The sequence below is a fragment of the Chrysochloris asiatica genome, unplaced genomic scaffold, assembly GCF_000296735.1.
Source record: "Chrysochloris asiatica unplaced genomic scaffold, ChrAsi1.0 scaffold00059, whole genome shotgun sequence".
NCBI lineage: Eukaryota > Metazoa > Chordata > Mammalia > Afrosoricida > Chrysochloridae > Chrysochloris > Chrysochloris asiatica.
The window spans coordinates 10,358,560-10,376,123 of NW_006408577.1; the positions used below are offsets into that span (position 1 = coordinate 10,358,560).

The 17,564-nt window shown below is 36.7% G+C and overlaps 1 protein-coding gene across 1 annotated transcript in view; it reads right to left on the reverse strand.

The window, feature by feature from the left end:
* Positions 1 to 355: 355 nt before the first annotated feature.
* ZSWIM2 (zinc finger, SWIM-type containing 2) overlaps positions 356 to 17,564 on the reverse strand; it is a 31,508-nt gene continuing 14,299 nt past the window's right edge. The window contains exons 4-9 of the mRNA XM_006864067.1: positions 14,024 to 14,234; positions 12,116 to 12,367; positions 5,675 to 5,759; positions 4,737 to 4,849; positions 3,762 to 3,915; positions 356 to 1,147 (exon numbers count right to left, since the gene is read on the reverse strand). Coding sequence (XP_006864129.1) covers positions 356 to 1,147; positions 3,762 to 3,915; positions 4,737 to 4,849; positions 5,675 to 5,759; positions 12,116 to 12,367; positions 14,024 to 14,234 — 1,607 coding nt within the window. The remainder of the gene's footprint in view (positions 1,148 to 3,761; positions 3,916 to 4,736; positions 4,850 to 5,674; positions 5,760 to 12,115; positions 12,368 to 14,023; positions 14,235 to 17,564) is intronic.

Below are 17,564 nucleotides of genomic sequence, written 5' to 3' on the forward strand. Positions count from 1 at the left end.
TGCATATTATATGCTACCAAGTAAAATATGTGTTAACTGTTTTTCAAAACAAGGGAAATCTATTTCTTTAATTAAAATAAAAATAATTAATCAGTAAAATCAGATATAAAAATCTCTAAAAATGATTCATGATTCATAACCAGAATGTACTCATCATGACACCTAATCCTTTAACTCTGTAAAAGAATGGAATCATTTCCTTCAATGTGTTGTTATTCATAGACAAGTTGGCAAAAGTATAAGAGAATTTTACACATATTTGTCAAGAGTACATATGTATTTTGTATGTTATACAAATAAAACATTTTTTTGCTCATATTAAAATATTTTCTGTTGTTAATAAAAACTGTTGTTTTTACAATGGAACTCCTTCCATTATTAAAGATAGCTCAGTACCACTTTTTGTACTTAAATAGTGGGAGATAGGATTTCTTGATAAATGATTACATTTTGTTCTCATTTTGCCCATACAATTATTATACCTTTTAGACAAACTGAGTTTAGTTGTACCCCAATTGACAATACGATTTAAATCCTCTGGAAATAAAGTGTTTGATTTCTTGTTGTTCTCTGTTATTTTTGTACCAAGAGTCTTCTTTGATTTGTGGTTAATATGCTTAGAGTCTTTGGTCATCTTCTGGCTTTGACCAGTGCCACTTGTATATGGGCTCCCCATTCTAGGAGGGCATGTAACGTTTTGCATGATAGATGGAAGACATGTTTGAGATATTTTCCCAACTGATCTAGTGGGCAAATCTTGAAGATATCTTGGGAAATGTCGGCTAATTTTATACTCATAGGTTAAATTTCTTGAATTTGAATCACCAAATTCAATGGAGTGTAGAGTATCTATTATCATATTCTGATCTGTTAGACTTTGAGGTTTATTCGACTTTTCAGAATTCCCTGGAAGCATGCTAGGTAAAATTCCAAGTCTGTTTTGCTTTAAGATTAGTCTAGTACCAGGGATAAAAAGTTGTGGTTCTTGACTTGATGGATGAGTGATGTCTGTTTTTGAAACAGAATGATGTGCTTGTCCATTCACTGCTGTATCTTTCCAGATTAAAGGGTTATATATAACTTGTCTATCAATAGGACATGAATTGCATTTGTGAAGTAACCAACTGTCAATACATTTCCTGTGAAACTTAAAAAAAAAAAAAGATTACAAGTTAATTAGACCTATATTTATCTTATTTATATTATTTATGACTATTATTATTTATTTAACTACTTAGCAAAAACAGAAAGTAATGATACTTTACCAAGTTTTATGGAAACATTTTAAAAAAAGATTCACTTATAAATATAATTGGTTGTCAAGATGAAAATCCTATGGATATAACTTTTGTAATGTAGTTAAATCTCACTACTTATACATGTCATTAATTTTAAATAAACATTAAAAATAAAAGTCATAACCAATTAGAGTTCAAAGTAGATCTGAAGACAGTAAGATAAGAGAGCAAGTAAAAAAGTATTGCTATAAAATCAAAGCAACTTTCATTAAACAAAAACATAAAAACACGAAGCTACTGTTTCTCAGCATAACCTACATACGTTTCTAAAGGTGCCGTTTCTATCGCTCTAAAACGTCTCCAAAAGAATTCTAAGCTTTTCAATTGACACCACATCAAAATGCAACTTGGCATTCTCTAGGGACTCAAATCATGTTCATACAAAACATTATTTGAGTTTGGAGAACTAGAAAAGGCTGAAAGGTCAGAATCAGGGCTGTAGGGGGGATGGGTAAGATTTCTCATTGAAATTCTTTTAGGACAGTCCTTGCTACTCTTGAAGAATGATAAGGTGCATTGTTGCTGTGAAAAAAAAATTTTCCTGGCCTTTTTCTCACTAATGCAGTTTCCCATTTTCTTAAAATCTCGTCCTAGTAAGCCCTTGTGATCATCCTATATCCTTCAAGAAAATATATCAAGATTACCCTTTGGGAATCCTACAATACAGTTATAGGATCTTCTGAACTGACCTCTTTCCCTGGAATTTAACTGATCCAGCAGATTCCTTTGGAAGCAACTGCTTTTTTTTAAAAAGCTTTTATTGTGAATTGAGTGATATACATAGGAGAATATTGGTTTTGAACTCAACCTATTGTTTTTTGTTTCATTGCAATGATTACACACACCCCCATGCATCGTTGATTAACAGTATTTGCTTTTATTCCCCTTGTTTTTGTTTTTAAACGTACACAAAATCATGCAGGAATATATAATTGTCTAAATAACCAAAGGGTACATTTTGGAAGCCAGCTTCCTGCCCGTCAGCTCGCAACCTTTCTCTTTGCAAGAGTATAGTGTCCTAAGCTGCTTTATCTATCCATTCCATCACCTCTGCCTCCATTTCTGGTGTCACTGCTTTTATGGCTAGGGTCTCATATTCCTCATGCTCTTCTCTCTTGATTGTCCTAGGGTCTTCTGTTCCTTGAATGTAAGATTAACTACTCCCCCCTTTATGTTGTACAACTTCTGCCTTTACTGTTGTGACAAATGCAATTAGTCATAATAACAATTACTCACTACTGAATCAAAATAATCCTATCCCCATCTCCTTTCACCAGACCCATCTGGACAAGATGAAAACTACTCAGTGCGGATTCTACCTTCCCCCACTCTGAATCTAAATTCCCTCTTGAAAACCTGTAAATCAGCCACTTAGTGCCTTTATAGCCTCTCCCATTTTAAGTAGCCAGTATCTAAGCTGCCCATCCCAATCAACCCTTTGTACAGAGGGGATAGGCTTGATACTTCATGTGAAGACTCCATCCCTCTTGGTTGTTATTTTGAGCTACTACATCCACAAGTCAAGTTCATCAAATTGTAGCAAATCACAGTTGATCCTTTATCAAATTTCTTTATCTTCCTTTGTTTGAGTGTGATCATCAAGCCATTGAAGCTAGGTCAAATGGGTACTATCTGCAAGTTTAGACATTCTTGTGCATCTCCACCCACTTCATATCAGCTCGAGCCCTCCATGGCTAGGTTAGTGTCCATGGGTTCAGGAGTAGCCACTGTTTTTATTGGACTTATTTTTCAGAAGGCACTCTAAGGAGAATAGGACAAGTGTATTACTGAGAGAACTTGTCTTTGGCCATCCACTGATTGCAGAGGCATGGTTATGGAGACATTTTGTTTGGAATAAAGACTTGCATGTATGAATTGGAACACCACAACCAATACTTTTTTACTTACCCATGAAAAATATTCATGGGAAAAGAAAATAATCTGTTGGACATTTTGAGTAAGGTTGTCTTTAAAAACAAGTTTATTTACTGCAACAAGTTTGTTTTTTTTTTCCCCCAAAAGAAACTAAAGAACTTGACCTAACTATAGAGTGATCATGTAATCTTAGGCTTTAATTCTAGTGCATTCACATGAAATAACAAATGTGTCAATTTAGGCATTTCTGTTTCATCTAAGGAATCATAAAATGCATAAAATATTAGCACTGTATAATTCTTTTTTTCAGATATCTAAAGTAAATACAATCTAACTAGAAGGGCCATTTCATTGTCTTTAGGTAATGCAGATACAAATGAATCCTAATCAACAGTCTATTCTTAGGGGGCAGAGCAGCTTTCTCTTAGGCTCTGCAGTGACTCTTCTAAATATACTCTGTAATTTGAACATCTCTGCATGCACTTGCAAATAACACAACTGAAAAATGGAAGGAGAGATTTAAAGTGTCCTTCATTTTTGAAAACGTACCCTACAGGGGAAATTAAAATAAAATAATGTGATTTTTACCTTGTGAGTACACGGTAGCAATCTTATATGTTGACCAAGACGAAATGCCTTCAAACAAAGTCGACATTGGAAGCCTGGAGCAAGCAATTTACTATTTTTTGTAATCAGTAAGAGACGCAGTGACTTTACAATCTGCTGTGGTGTATAAACTTGGCTGAATGGGAACAGGCAGAGATATGTTTGTATGATTACAGATCAGGATGTAATCAAGAGGACACAACCATATACATAATGCAACTGAGCACAAGGTTCTTTTGAACTGAAGATCATAAATCTCAGACACTATTTTAAAAAATCTATTGCATTGAGCCAGTGGAACTAACTTTGATATTAACATTATAAAGAGTAAATTTTAATTTGGTCATTTCAAGCAAAAATACTAACCTGGAATTTTTAGTTTGTACTTTTTAATGTCAATGTGACTAGAACATAATTTTGATGAAAATATATGCTCAAATTCTTTTTGTCTGAGACACACCTAGATAAATATTTGGAAAAATGCAACCCAATTAATTTCATAGGAAATGAGGTACACAATAAACAATATTAGTATTCCAGGAGCATGGTGACTCTGTTGGATGAGCACTGGACTGTGAACCACAGGGTCAGCAGTTCAAATGTACTAACTGTTATGTCAGACAAAGATGAAACTTGCTAGTCCATTCAAGATAGATAGCCTTGGAAATTCTATACAGGGAAACTTTAAGTCAGATCCGACTCAGTGGCACACAGCAGCAGCGATAAATATTTAAGTAACCCTAATGGCATAGTGGGTTGCACATAGGGCTGTTAACTGCAAAGTTAACAGCTTAAATCCACCAGTTGATCCTCAGGAGAAAAATGAGGCTTTCTGCTCCCCTCTACAGGGTGGCTCTGAGTTGGAAACTGATTGGACAGTACACAGTAACAGCATTATTTATTGAATTCATAGATGCCAAGCAATCCAATAAATGTAAATTTCACTGAGAATCTCACCTTTGCTTTTCTTGAAAATTTGGCACCTTTTCTTTCATCTCTCTTTTAATATCTGGACATTTTACAATTTCATCTGATCCATTTTCTAGAGGTCTCCATTTTTGGTTTCTTTTCTGTAATATATATATATATAAAGCAGATGTTATTTTTCAAATAATTTTTATTTTGTGAATTAAAGTTGTGTACATATCTATGACACAATCTGAGTAATACAGACTCATCATTTTAAAATATTCCTTTTATTTTATGTCACATTAAAGAATGGACAATAAAATTACTGTGTCTAATTGTTCTTGTTAAATGCTGTTGGGTTGGTTCCAACTCATAACGACCCTGTGTAGGGTTTCTGAGGAGCGACTGGTGAGGTTGAACTACCGACCTTGTGGTTCAAACCGACTTTGCTAACCAGCACATTAACCCATAGCACCACACCGGGAATCCTGTGCCTAATAGACTATCGTAAATTGACTATAATGACATTACTTTCTAAGGTAAAAATATTGATCAATAATAATAATGGCAAATGTTTCATTTTATCTTGTGTAAAATGTGAAAGACAGCATTATTATTTAGCATAAGGAGATACTATTATTTAAGTGTGCAGTTCAAGTGATATCAATTTTATCTTTCATTGTAATTGATCTAAATAAAAAAGCAAATGGTCATCGATCTATCATAAATAACTTTTTAAATATAGAAAGATTTTAAAAATTAATTTAAAAATTTGATGGCTATAATTCCTGTATTTATTATGCCTAATTTTATAAATTACTAGTGTAAGAACTGTATATCCCTATGCAAAACAGTTCCCTCAAAATATCTTAGGTTTTTATTAAAAGCCAACCACCTCCATTCCAGAATGTTATCTATTCTTATTATCCTTATATTTATAACAGCACAAATACAAATACTACATAAATTTAAGGTGGATACTGTACCTCACGAAACATAAATGTATGGGAAAGATGGCAGCAACTGCTAAAGCATTCCTGGCATAAGTGATATTCAATACACTCAGTACACCTAAAAATGCAAAACACCAAAAGATACAAAGAAAAGCATCCAATTATTTGATTGTTAAAAATCAATTCTAGCCATAACTTTACAAGAACTATCCAATTATGAGTTGTTGTAGTTATGTGCCATGGAGTCGGTTTCGACTCATAGCGACCCTGTACAGGGTTTCCGAGGCTGTAAATCTTAACGGGAGCAGAAAGCCTCATCTTTCTCCCACGGAACAGCTGGTAGTTTCCAACTGCTGACCTTGCAGCTCGCAGCCCGATTCGTAACCACTATGCTACCAGAGTAGGGCCATCTGAAAGTCACACAGTGTTTTTTTTTTTTTTTTCTATTGCTGTGAGAACAAGTTACTACAAACATAACATCTTTGGCATCAATTTATTATCTTATAGTTTTATAAAACAAAAGTCAGACATGAGTCTTACTAGGCTAAAATGAAGAGGTTAGATAAGTTACATTTCTTTCTGGAATCCTTAGGGTGTTTCCTTGCCCTCTCTAGTTTCTAGAGTCTACTCACATTCCTTGGTTTGTGGACCCCTTTTCTTTCTTTAAAGAAAGCAATGTTGCATCTCTCTATGCATTTTTTCCATAGTTACACTCCTCTCTGACTCTCTTCTTTGACCCCTTCTTCTACTGGGCTCATCAGGGTAATCCAAAATAATGTGTTTCAAGGTCAGTTGATTAGCAACCTTAATGCCATCTGAAATACTAATCCCTCTTTGACATGTAACCTAATATACAGGTTCTGAAGATTAGGAGCTGGACATATTTGTCTACCACACACTTCTTCCTGGGCTCTGTCAGCTTTCATTTATATAACTCTCAAAACTCCTATGTATCTGTAGCAGATGAGATGTTCTATTATTTGACTGTTTAGTACTTTTTTTCAATTATTTCACTGAGTGCTTTGTTGTTGTTAGGTGACATCGAGTTGGTACCAACCCATAGTGACCCTATGCACAACAGAACAAAACACTGGCCAGTCCTGGACCAACCTCACAATTGTTGCCATGCTTGAGCCCATTGATGCTGCCACTTTGCCAATCCATCTCACTGGGGGTCTTCCTCTTTTTCTCTGACCCTCCACTTTACCAAACATGATACCCTTTTCCAGCAACTGGTCACTCCTGACAATATGTCTGAAGTATGCAAGACGAAGTTTAGCCATCCTGGCCTCCGAGGAGCCTCTGGTTGCACTTCTTCCAACACAGATCTGTTTGTCCTTTTGGCAACCCATGGCACTTTCAATATTCTCCTCCAACTCCATAACTCAAAAGCATCAATTCTTCTACGGTTTTCCTTATTCATTGTCCAGCTTTTGCATGCATGTGAGGTTATTGAAAATACATGGCTAGAGTGCTAGAGGTATGTTAAGCAGCACAGTTCTTGAAAACAGGAATTATGTAAGAATCCCTCTCTTTCCTGGAAAAATAGTAAACTAAATGTATAAAAAATTCTCAATAAAACCACCGCTGATAATTAAAAATGCAACTTCACTTCCCACAAAAGCCCAATCTCAAGCTTACATCATTTATACAAGTTTATTCACAAAATAAATAATATTTTGAACACTAGTCAAATAAATCCACTTCCTTGTTCAAGTTGCCAATGATTTAGAAGACTATTTCCATGACAAATTTTGGAAAAAAATGTTCCACAGAAATCCCGGAAAAGGAGGTGCAAATTGATTCATCATTATGTATTAATTTCTACATAGTGAAAATGCAATCAATGTATGAGAGCCATGGAACAATTAACTCCACACCGTAAAATATACTGGGCTAGAAAGTCAAGTATTTCTACATTTTAATACATAGCTGATATTTTTGGAATTAACTTCTTAAAAGAGCCTATATGCAAGGACTTCCAAAAGTTTATGGAAAAATGAACTTTTTGAGGTCCACTTGAATTATGAAAGTCTGAAGAAGAAGAAATTAAGATGCTTTCTAGTTTATCTTATCTCTTACTTAATCCATTCCTAAAACCATTGGAAAGCTTGTTTTTCAGGGTGATGCCTAATGTCCTTGATGGGTGAAAGGAGACTGAAGTCACACAGCTGATGAAAATAAGATCTTTATACTATAACAGGGGACAGTGATAAGGGTGAGTAATTGTCAGCCAACTCCACAGAGAAGTTATGGGAAGAGACGATATTCTCAAAGGAGAGTGCATAGCTGTAGGCACACTAGTATTGAATGCTTGTATTTAGAAGTAATAGAAAGGCTTGGCTTGTATCTCCTATCCCCCTACATGTGATGTTATGTAGTGGTTACGAGTCGGGCTGCTAACCTCATGATCAGCAATTCAAAACTACAGTGGGAGAGAGATGGGGCATTCTCCTCTCATAAAGATTTACAAGAGATGAACCACCAGAGTGATTGGTGTGGCACTGCAGGATAGCCACTGGACTGCTAACTGCAAGATTGGTGATTCAAACACACTAGCCATTCCTCAGGAACCCTATACAGGGATGCTATGAGTAGTAGTTGACTTAATGGCACTTAACTTGGTGGTGGTTGGTGGTTATGTGCCATGGAATAATTTCCAACACATAGCGACCCTGTACAGGGTTTCTGAGATGGTAGTAAACCTTTATGGGAGCATAAAGCCTCATCTTTGTCCTGTGGAACAGCTGGTAGATTTGAACTTCTGACCTTGTGGTTAGCAGCCCAGCTCATTATGCTGAGTTCAGTATTAATGTAGTAATGTAGGGTGTGTCTTAATTTCTTTTGAGATCTAAAAGAGCAGACTAAGAAAGCAGCATGTAAGCAGAGATGAAGACAGATACCATGCCACATGAAGATTACCAAGAAGTCTAGAAATAGAAGATGAAAAGAGACAAGGACCATCACATGAGTCAATAGAGAGAGAAAGCCTTCTTCTAGTCAGTGCCCTGAATTGAGATTTCCAGTGGTTACTAATGGGGCTGCTAACCTCAAAGTTGGCAATTCGAAACTACCAGCTGTTCCGTGGGAGAAAGATGAGGCTTTCTGCTCCCGTAAAGATTTGTAGCCTCGGAAACCCTGTGCAGGGTCACTATGAGTCGGAACTGACTCCACGGCACTTAACAACAACAACAACAAAGTGGAAACGTTTAGGAGCCCTAGAGTAGCACTGTAGGATGAATACTACACCACAAGTTTGGTTTGAACTGCAAGGTAGGTCAGTGGTTCGAACGCATCAATCACGTGGGGAAACCCTATCCAGGGTCGCTATGAGTGGAAACTGATTCGATGGCACTTAACATCAACAGCAACAAACTGTAAGAAAAGACACTTGTTTGTTAAAGACACCCACTTATTGTGTTTATGCTACAACTGTTGTTATTGTTAAGTGCTGTGGAGTTAATTCTGATCCATAGCGACCCTGTCTAGGGCTTCCAAGGAGCAGCTGGTATGCTTGAGCCACCAACCTTGAAGTTTAAACGACTTTGCAGTCTGAAGCATTAGCCCACAGCGCCACACCAGGACTCCATTATGCTACAGTACCACTAGATAACTAAGACAGAGAGAGCAGTTAGAAAGTTGAGTGATGGAGGAACACACTGCCTTACTCTCATATATGTGCCTACCTATCCAGTGGTTGAGTTGGGCTGCTAACCTCAAGGTCACCAGTTTGAAACTACCAGTGGTTTTGCTGGAGAAAGATGAGACTATCTGCTCCTGTAAAGCGTTACAGCCTCAGAAACCCTCTGCAGGGCCACTATGAGACAGAATCGAATCCACGGCCCACCACTACTACCCTCTTGATAATATCTACATTGCCCAATGGCTGCTGATATCCCAATTTAATTTTTCATTTTCTTATAACTTTTTTAGTCAACCAATCCTGAATCTAGGCTGCTAGGAAAACAAACAAAATGAAAACCACTGTTAATGAATCCAAGTCAATTCAGAGTAGCCTTATAGGACACAGAGAGAGAAGAACTCTTCCATGAGGAGTCCAAGGCTGTCATTTTTAACAGAAGTGGACTGTCACCACTCTCTCCTGCAGAGCAACTGGTGGATTTACATTGCTGACCTTTTAGTTAGCAACCAAGTGCTTAAACACTGAGAAAATTGTCTTCTTCTTCCTCAAGTCAGAATACCTTTTTGGAGCCTTCTTTGCCCTGCTATTTTCTAATAATGACTTGTTAGAAGTGTGCTCGTTGATTTTCTTCTACGAATGGTCCTCAAAAAGTTCATAGAAAATGTATATTATGAAAAAAAACTATGCATGGTTCTAAAGAACAAATTTTGCACAAAAATAAACCGGTATTAATTGGAGTCCTGTTGTGGTGCTATAGGATAAGCACTGGGCTACTAACTGTGAGGTCAATAGTTCAAACCCACCAACTGTTCCTCGGAAACCCTACACTTACTCGATGGATTGCTATGCATCAGCACCTACTCGATGGCACTTAGCAACAACAACAACAACAACAAATTGTTATAACGTGCCTACATAGGATCTAGTATGAGGCAATAAGAAAGACACCAGTTTGTAAACAGTTCCTGTGAGAGCAACATGATTTCTGCTAAAATTGAAGCAAGAACAAATTCAAGATTTATGGTGTAGCTTGGGTGGAAGAATGGTGAAATCATTGATGATTTACAAAAAAATTTTTGGGATCATGACATAAAGAAATCAGCAGTTTACAAATAAATAACTAATTTTAAGAAGGAACAAGGTGATATTTAAGATGAAACCCACAGCAGCAAATCATCCACATCAATTTGCAAAGAAAAATTTCATATCCTTTGCACCGTAACTGAAGAGGATTGATGACGATCAACGCAAACAATAGCCAAGACCACAGACATCTCAATTGGTTCAGCTTACACAATACAATGGAAATTTTAAACAAGCGGGACCAAGATCCTGAATTACTTCTTAGAAGAACTGTAACAAGAGATGAAACACAGCTTTACCAATATGACCCTGAAGACAAAGAACAATTAAAGCAATGACTATCAGAAGGTGAAAGTGTTCCAGTCACAGCAAAAGTGGATCAGCCAAGAGCAAAGACCATGACAACAGTTTGTTGGGAAGTTCAATGCCTTTTGCTTGCTGACTTTCAGGAGGGCAAAAGAACAACACCACCTGCTTATTATAAGACAGTTAGTCAAAGTTTTAGCAGAAAAATGCCCAGGAAACCTTCACCAGGGTGTCCTCCTCTACTACAACAATGCTCCTTCTCATTTTTCTCATCAAATAAGGGCAATTTAGTGAGACTTTTGATGGGAAATTGTTAGACAGAAACCTTACAATCCTGACTTAGCTTTCTGACTTCTGTTTCCTTATCTTAAAAATTCTTCAAACATCACTCATTTTTCTTCCGTTCATAAGGTAATAAAAGAGTGCGCTGACATAGTTAAATTCCCAGGACCTTTAGTTCTTAGAGGATGGACTAAATGACAGGTATCATCACAAAAGTGTCTTGAACTTGATGGAGCTTAAATTGAGAAAAACAGTTTATATTTTGAATTTTCATCTTTAATTCTATTTTCCCATGAACTTTTTGAAGACCTCTAGTATATTATACATAAACTAATGACTACAAAACTCAAGGAAGAACTATATTATTTGTTGTTGAAGGTCATGAGGTTTATGAGAGTTAGAAAATATGCAATTTAAATTGTTCTCATCATGATGTAATTCAAAGTAGACTGAAATGTAAACTAATTTTAGAAGTTTTTAAAATAGAAAGTAAAATAACTTATTTTTAATATACCATTAACCTAAATTTTACTTATGAAGAAAACAATTTCTCAGGCATAGCAATTGGTTAATGCTCTTTGTGGGAAATTTGAGGGTTACTTACAATTTTCTCTTGTAATTATTTCATGTTGTTGTTTGAGGTACTACATATGCAAGAAAACAAAACCCACACTGACTGCAATTTGGAGTTTAGAACTCAATTAAACAGAGCCAATCAAGTCAACAGTCCTGACTCAATGCAAAGAGTTTTTTCCCTTCATAGTGATCTCAATGTTGGTTCAAAGAGCGCTCCAGGTGAGTGAGTGGCTCAGCACAGCTCTGAGCTTGGGAACTTGTATAAACCAAAGCAATAGAACCTGTGTTCAGAACTTCAAGGATGGGATTTCACTTCAGACTCTCAACCTAGACCAGAGTATACAGCCAAGTATCTGACAAAGTAAAGAAAACATGATATTCGGAGTTGTGAGATACTGGGCTGATTCTAATGACCTTTCTGGAAATCTTAAATAAGTGACATCTTGTAAGCAAACACACTATATATGAGGAAGAAGACATGTTAAAGGATAGGTATTCTAATGCTTAAAATTTTCTAAAGTGTAAAACAATGACAACAACAAAAAGGTTTAGAATATGTGCTTAGAATTCCCGGCAACACTTACTTATGGCACCTCCCCTCAATTGGAAATTGTTTACAGCTATTACAGGGGATTCCAAGGTGTTTGTCCAGTCGCTCTTTCTCAGCTGCAGTCTCAAGTTTACTAGAGTTTTTAAATTCCTCTAAAATAAGTTTTAATGGTGCAAAGTCGTTCCTGCACAGAGGACATTTCAACATGGAAGTGTTCGCTGTCACATCCTGAAAATTAGCTAAGATCTTCATGCATTTTATATGAATGCTATTGCCACAGCCATACCTGTCAGAAATGAAATCCAAGTTTATCGTTTATGTACAGCGAAATGTTCTAGATCTACACCTTGTCTCTGTGTGTATAATTTTATGTGCTGTCATCTTTATTTATCATAAAGTAGGCTTTGAACTGATTTTCCAGATATAGCTTGATTATACACATTCACTCAAACATTCACATATTCTTTCTATCTTCCTACCTACCTACTTACATATGTACATATTTAAAAATTAATCTTTCATTTAGGCCATCAGAATTCCAAATATAAATTCTTGTGTATGTGAATATCTAATTATTAATCTATAATATGAATTTCAAACATAAGCTCTCCCTCATTCCAAAGACAAAGATTTTTCATAATCAAACTACTTTTCATATATCAAATTATAATTACTATAGTCTTAACACAAAGGAGCTCTGGTAGCGTAGTGGTTACGAATCGGGCTGCAAACCTTAAGGTCAGCGGTTCGAAACTACCAGCCGCTCCGCGGGAGAAAGATGAGGCTTTCTACTCCCGTAAGGATTTACACCCTCGGAAACCCTGTATAGGGTCGCTATGGGTCGGAACCGACTCGAAGGCAATTAACAACAACAACATAGTCTTAACACAAGTGAAAATTATAACACTATTTATTATTATCATTTAAATAAAATGTTCACTGAGGTAAGGGGCACTACCTTATTTGTCAAAAATCACCCAATATGTGCAGTGCCCAAGAAATGCGTGCTGAAATATGTATCTTGAGAAAGAATTGATCATTGGAAAGCATGCAATGTGGGTGAGCATTTTAACAAATAATCAGGAGGAACAAAGAGTGAGCAGTTTCGATAGCACATGGTTGCCCAGCTTTTCTAAATCTGACTGCACAGTGCTTTGAGTATGAGACTTGGGAGCAATTAGTATAACTAAAAGTTTGGATTCATTATTTAAGTTTAAATATAGAATTTTTTAAAAGCTGCAAAAATTTCTTACAATGCAAAATAAAATTTTTTATCTCTGAGAACATCTTGTAAATATTTATTATTGTTACTAAGTGCCATCAAGTGAGTTCTGAATCACAGCTACCCTGTTAGGGCTTCTGAGGCTTTAAATCATTGTGGGAGCAGAAAGTCTCATCTTTCTCCCACAGAGCAGCTGGCTGGCTCAAACTTTGCACCTTCTAGTTTCACAGTCCAGTACTTATTGGACTGAGCCATGGAGCTGTAAATAATTTCCTAAGAAAACTGTCGACAAATACTTGTTATAAGCCATGGCACTTATTCATATGTATAAAACATGTGGAGTTACATTCTAATTCTCATCCTTTAAAATGCCACTTAGAAATATTGAATAACATTATGATCTCTAACAACAATTATGTTAGGAAACAAAAGAGTACTGATTAAATCTGCTATTTTTCTCTACCAATATGCCTCATGATTTAGTGATAGTGGTGTGCCGTGGAGTCGGTTAGCGACCCTGCATAGGATTTAGGCTGTAATTCGTTAAGGTAGCGGAAAGCCTCTTCTTTCTCCCATGGAACCACTGGTAGTTTTGAACTGTAGACCTTGAGATTAGTAGCCAGATTCCTAACTACTACACTAGCAGAGCCTCATGATTTAATCAGTTGCAAACAAATTAAAACTTCAAAAAGTAAGAATACAAAGGAAAAAATACATTACCTGCAAAAGGTGACAGGAAGCTTTTTCTCTAACAGCACTTCTTGGCAAATAGAGCAGATATCCTCAGAACCAATTTCCTTCTGTTTTATATGCCCATCTTCTTCAATATGTGTATTTTCCTCATTAGCTCCTGGTTGGGGAGTTTGAACTTGATGTATCCCCCGAAGCAAGTCACTGATTTCTCTTTCCATCAGACCCAATTGGAAAGCAGCTAGTGAAAAACCCCAAAGTACTAAAATTAGGTGATGTCTTAGTTATTCAGAGGTGCTGTTTCTGAGGAGTGACTGGTGTGCTTAAACTGCTGACCTTCTTGTGGCCAGCAGTGCAGTACTGTCCTATAGTGCCACACCAGGGAAAACTTTTACAGTTTCTAAATGTGTTGGAATCTTCTCGACAGCCTTAATAACAACAAAGTTATACTTGTTCTTTTCCTCAAAATTAAAATAAATTTAGGTGCAATAATCACTACAAACTTGTGCTTAACATAAATGATTGAATTTTTTTGTACTTATCCCTGATGATTGTTTCACCACATTTTTATTAAGTGCCTTTGTCTTTGAAAATGGCATGTGTAATTATACTTCATAATAAGGACGAAAAATTACAACTGTTATAACAAACTGGACTATGGATTTTTCAGATTCTCTGGAAAAATAATGACTTAAATTTAGAATATGTCTAAATAAAAATTTTCTTTTTTAAAGATTCTTTTTCCTTTTTGTAAACTTATACTGTTATTGGGTGAAAGATTACAGAATGAATTGGTTTCCCACTATCGGGCTGCGAACCCACCAGTTCAGCAGTTCGAAACTACCAGCTGGTCCGTGGGAGAAAGGTGAGGCTTTCTGCTCACGTAAAGATTTACAGTCTTGGAAACCCTGTACAGGGTTGGAACCGACTCCATAGCACAGAACAACAACAACAAAGCAACTCTTACTCGTTTTATGTTGTGACATTGGTTATATTCCTCACAATGTAACAACGCTCTTCCCACTTCCCTCCTTGTGTTTATAGTTTCCATTTGTTCTTCTTTGTTCCTGTAAAGTGTCCTCAAGTTGGTTCCAACTCAGTGACCTTGTAAAGGGTTTCCAAGGAATAGTTGGTGGGTTTGATTCACCAGCCTTGAGGTTAGCAGTCCAATTTATCCTACAGCACCACACCTGCTGTACAAATGCCGCTCTTTTGAGCTCCTATGGTTGATTGTTCTAATGAGTGCGTACCTTCCTGTTATTGTTCACATTATAGGCCTATTGATAATAGATTGAATGTTGAGCCATGGTAGTGAGTTCAGTTCCGGTCTGCAGGTTTCTAAAGACTATGGCCACAGGGCTTAGGTAGAACTATCCTGGTGTGGCACTGTGAGTTAATGCGCAGGACTGCAAAGTCAGTTTGAACCACAAAGTCGATGGTTCAAGCTCACCAACAGCTCCTCAGAAATCCTATACAGAGTAGCTATGGGTACGAACCCACTCAACGGCACTTAAGAACAACACAGATAGAACAGACCAGTAAGCCTGATTGCAAACTACAAGTTGGCAGTTCAAACCAACTAGCTGCTCCTCGGAAATCCTATACAGGGTCACTATGAGTTGAAACTGACTCTATGGCACTTAACAACAACCATCAGATAGTTTCTAATGGACCAGTAAGCCTAGTCTTTTAAATTAAGCTTGATTCCATATTTTTCTCTTACTCTGTTCAGGATCTTTTCAGAGCAGTCTGCAGTAGTAGGACTTCATAGTTTTTCTAGCCCCGGATGCTGTGATTCACATGCCCCATTAGTCTTTGATTTTCTTCAATAATTGCACCTTAGAGGGCCACTCACAAGCTGTTAATACCCCAATCACTACTCAACAAAGTAAGATTCAGAACACTATCTTTGAGGACAATGTATTGACAATTGACCTCAATGTCCCCCAAGACTTCAATCTTCAATCTCCAGGCCCAGAAACAAATTCCTACAAGGTATTTGCTTATGGCTAAGAAGTTTGTCTCCTGTATGCTCTATTATATTCATAGATATATTTGCAGCACATATAAATATAGATGTAAACTTTGTTGTTGTTGTTAGGTGCCATCTAGTAACTTTCAATTCATACAGATCTCATGTACAACAGAAAGAAACACAGCCCCATCCTGCACCACCATGACAATTACTGTTAAACATGAGCCCATTGCTGCTGCCACTGTGCCAATCTATCTCACTGGGAGTCTTCCTCTTTTTTGCTGACCCTCAAATTTATCTAGCATGGTGTCCTTCTCCAGGTACTGGTCCCTCCTGATAATATGTCTGAAGTATGAGAGATGAAGTCTGGCCATCCTGGCATCTAAGGAGCATTCTGGATATACTTCTAACACAGATCAGTTTGTTTTTCTAGCAGTCAATGGTACTTTTAATACTCTCCTCCAACACCATAACTCAAGTTCATCAATTCTTCTATGGTCTTCCTTTTTCATTATTAAACTTTCAAACACATATGAAGCTACTGAAAATACCATGGCTCAGGTCAGGCACACCTTAGTTTTCAAACTGATATCTTTGCTCTTGAATACTTGAAAAGAGGTGTTGTGCAGCAGATTAACCTGATGCAATGTGTAATTTGATTTCTTGACTGCTACTTCCATGAGTGTTGATGGTGGATCCAAGCAAAATGAAGTCTTTGACAAGTTTAATTTTTCTCTATTTATCATGATGTTATTTATTGATCCAGTGGTGAGGATTTTTGTTTTCTTGACATTGAGATGCAACCCATGCTGAAGGCTATGGTCTTGATCTTCATCACTAAGTATTTTAAGTCCTCTTCACCTTCAGCAATCAAAGTTGTATCATTCGCATACCACAGCTGGTTAATGAGTTTTACTCCAATTCTGATGCCACATTCTGCTTCATATAATCTAGTTTCTCAGATTATTTGCTCAGTGTACAGACTGAATAAGTATGGTGAAAGAATACCAACCTGGCGCATACCTTTTCTAAATTTAAAGCATGCAGTGACCCCTAATTCTGTTCGAACTACTGCCTCTTTTATCTATGTACAAGTTCCTTATGAGCACAATTAATGTTCTGGAATACTCATTCTCCACAATGTTGTCTATAAAGTGCCATGATCCATACAATCGAAAGCCTTTGGTAGGCAATAAAGCACATGTAAACATTCCAAACATTTTCAGGTAGTATTCTCTGCTTTCAGCCAAGATCATCTGACATAAGCTATGAGACCCCTTGTGTAATGTCCTCATCTGAATCTGGCTTGAACCTCTGGCAGGTCCCTGTCAATGTACTGTTGCAGATGTTTTTGAATTATTTTTAGCAAAATTTAACTTCCATGCGACATTAGTAATATTGCCCGAAGATTTCTGCATTCTGTTGGATCACCTCTCTTTGGAATGGGCATAAATATGGATCTCTTCCAATCAATTGGTCAGGTAGCTGTCTTCCAAATATCTTGGCATAGATGAGTGAATGTTGCCACTATGCATCAGTTTGCTGTAAGATTTCAATTTGTATTCTGTCAATTCCTGGAGCCTTGTTCGTTGACAA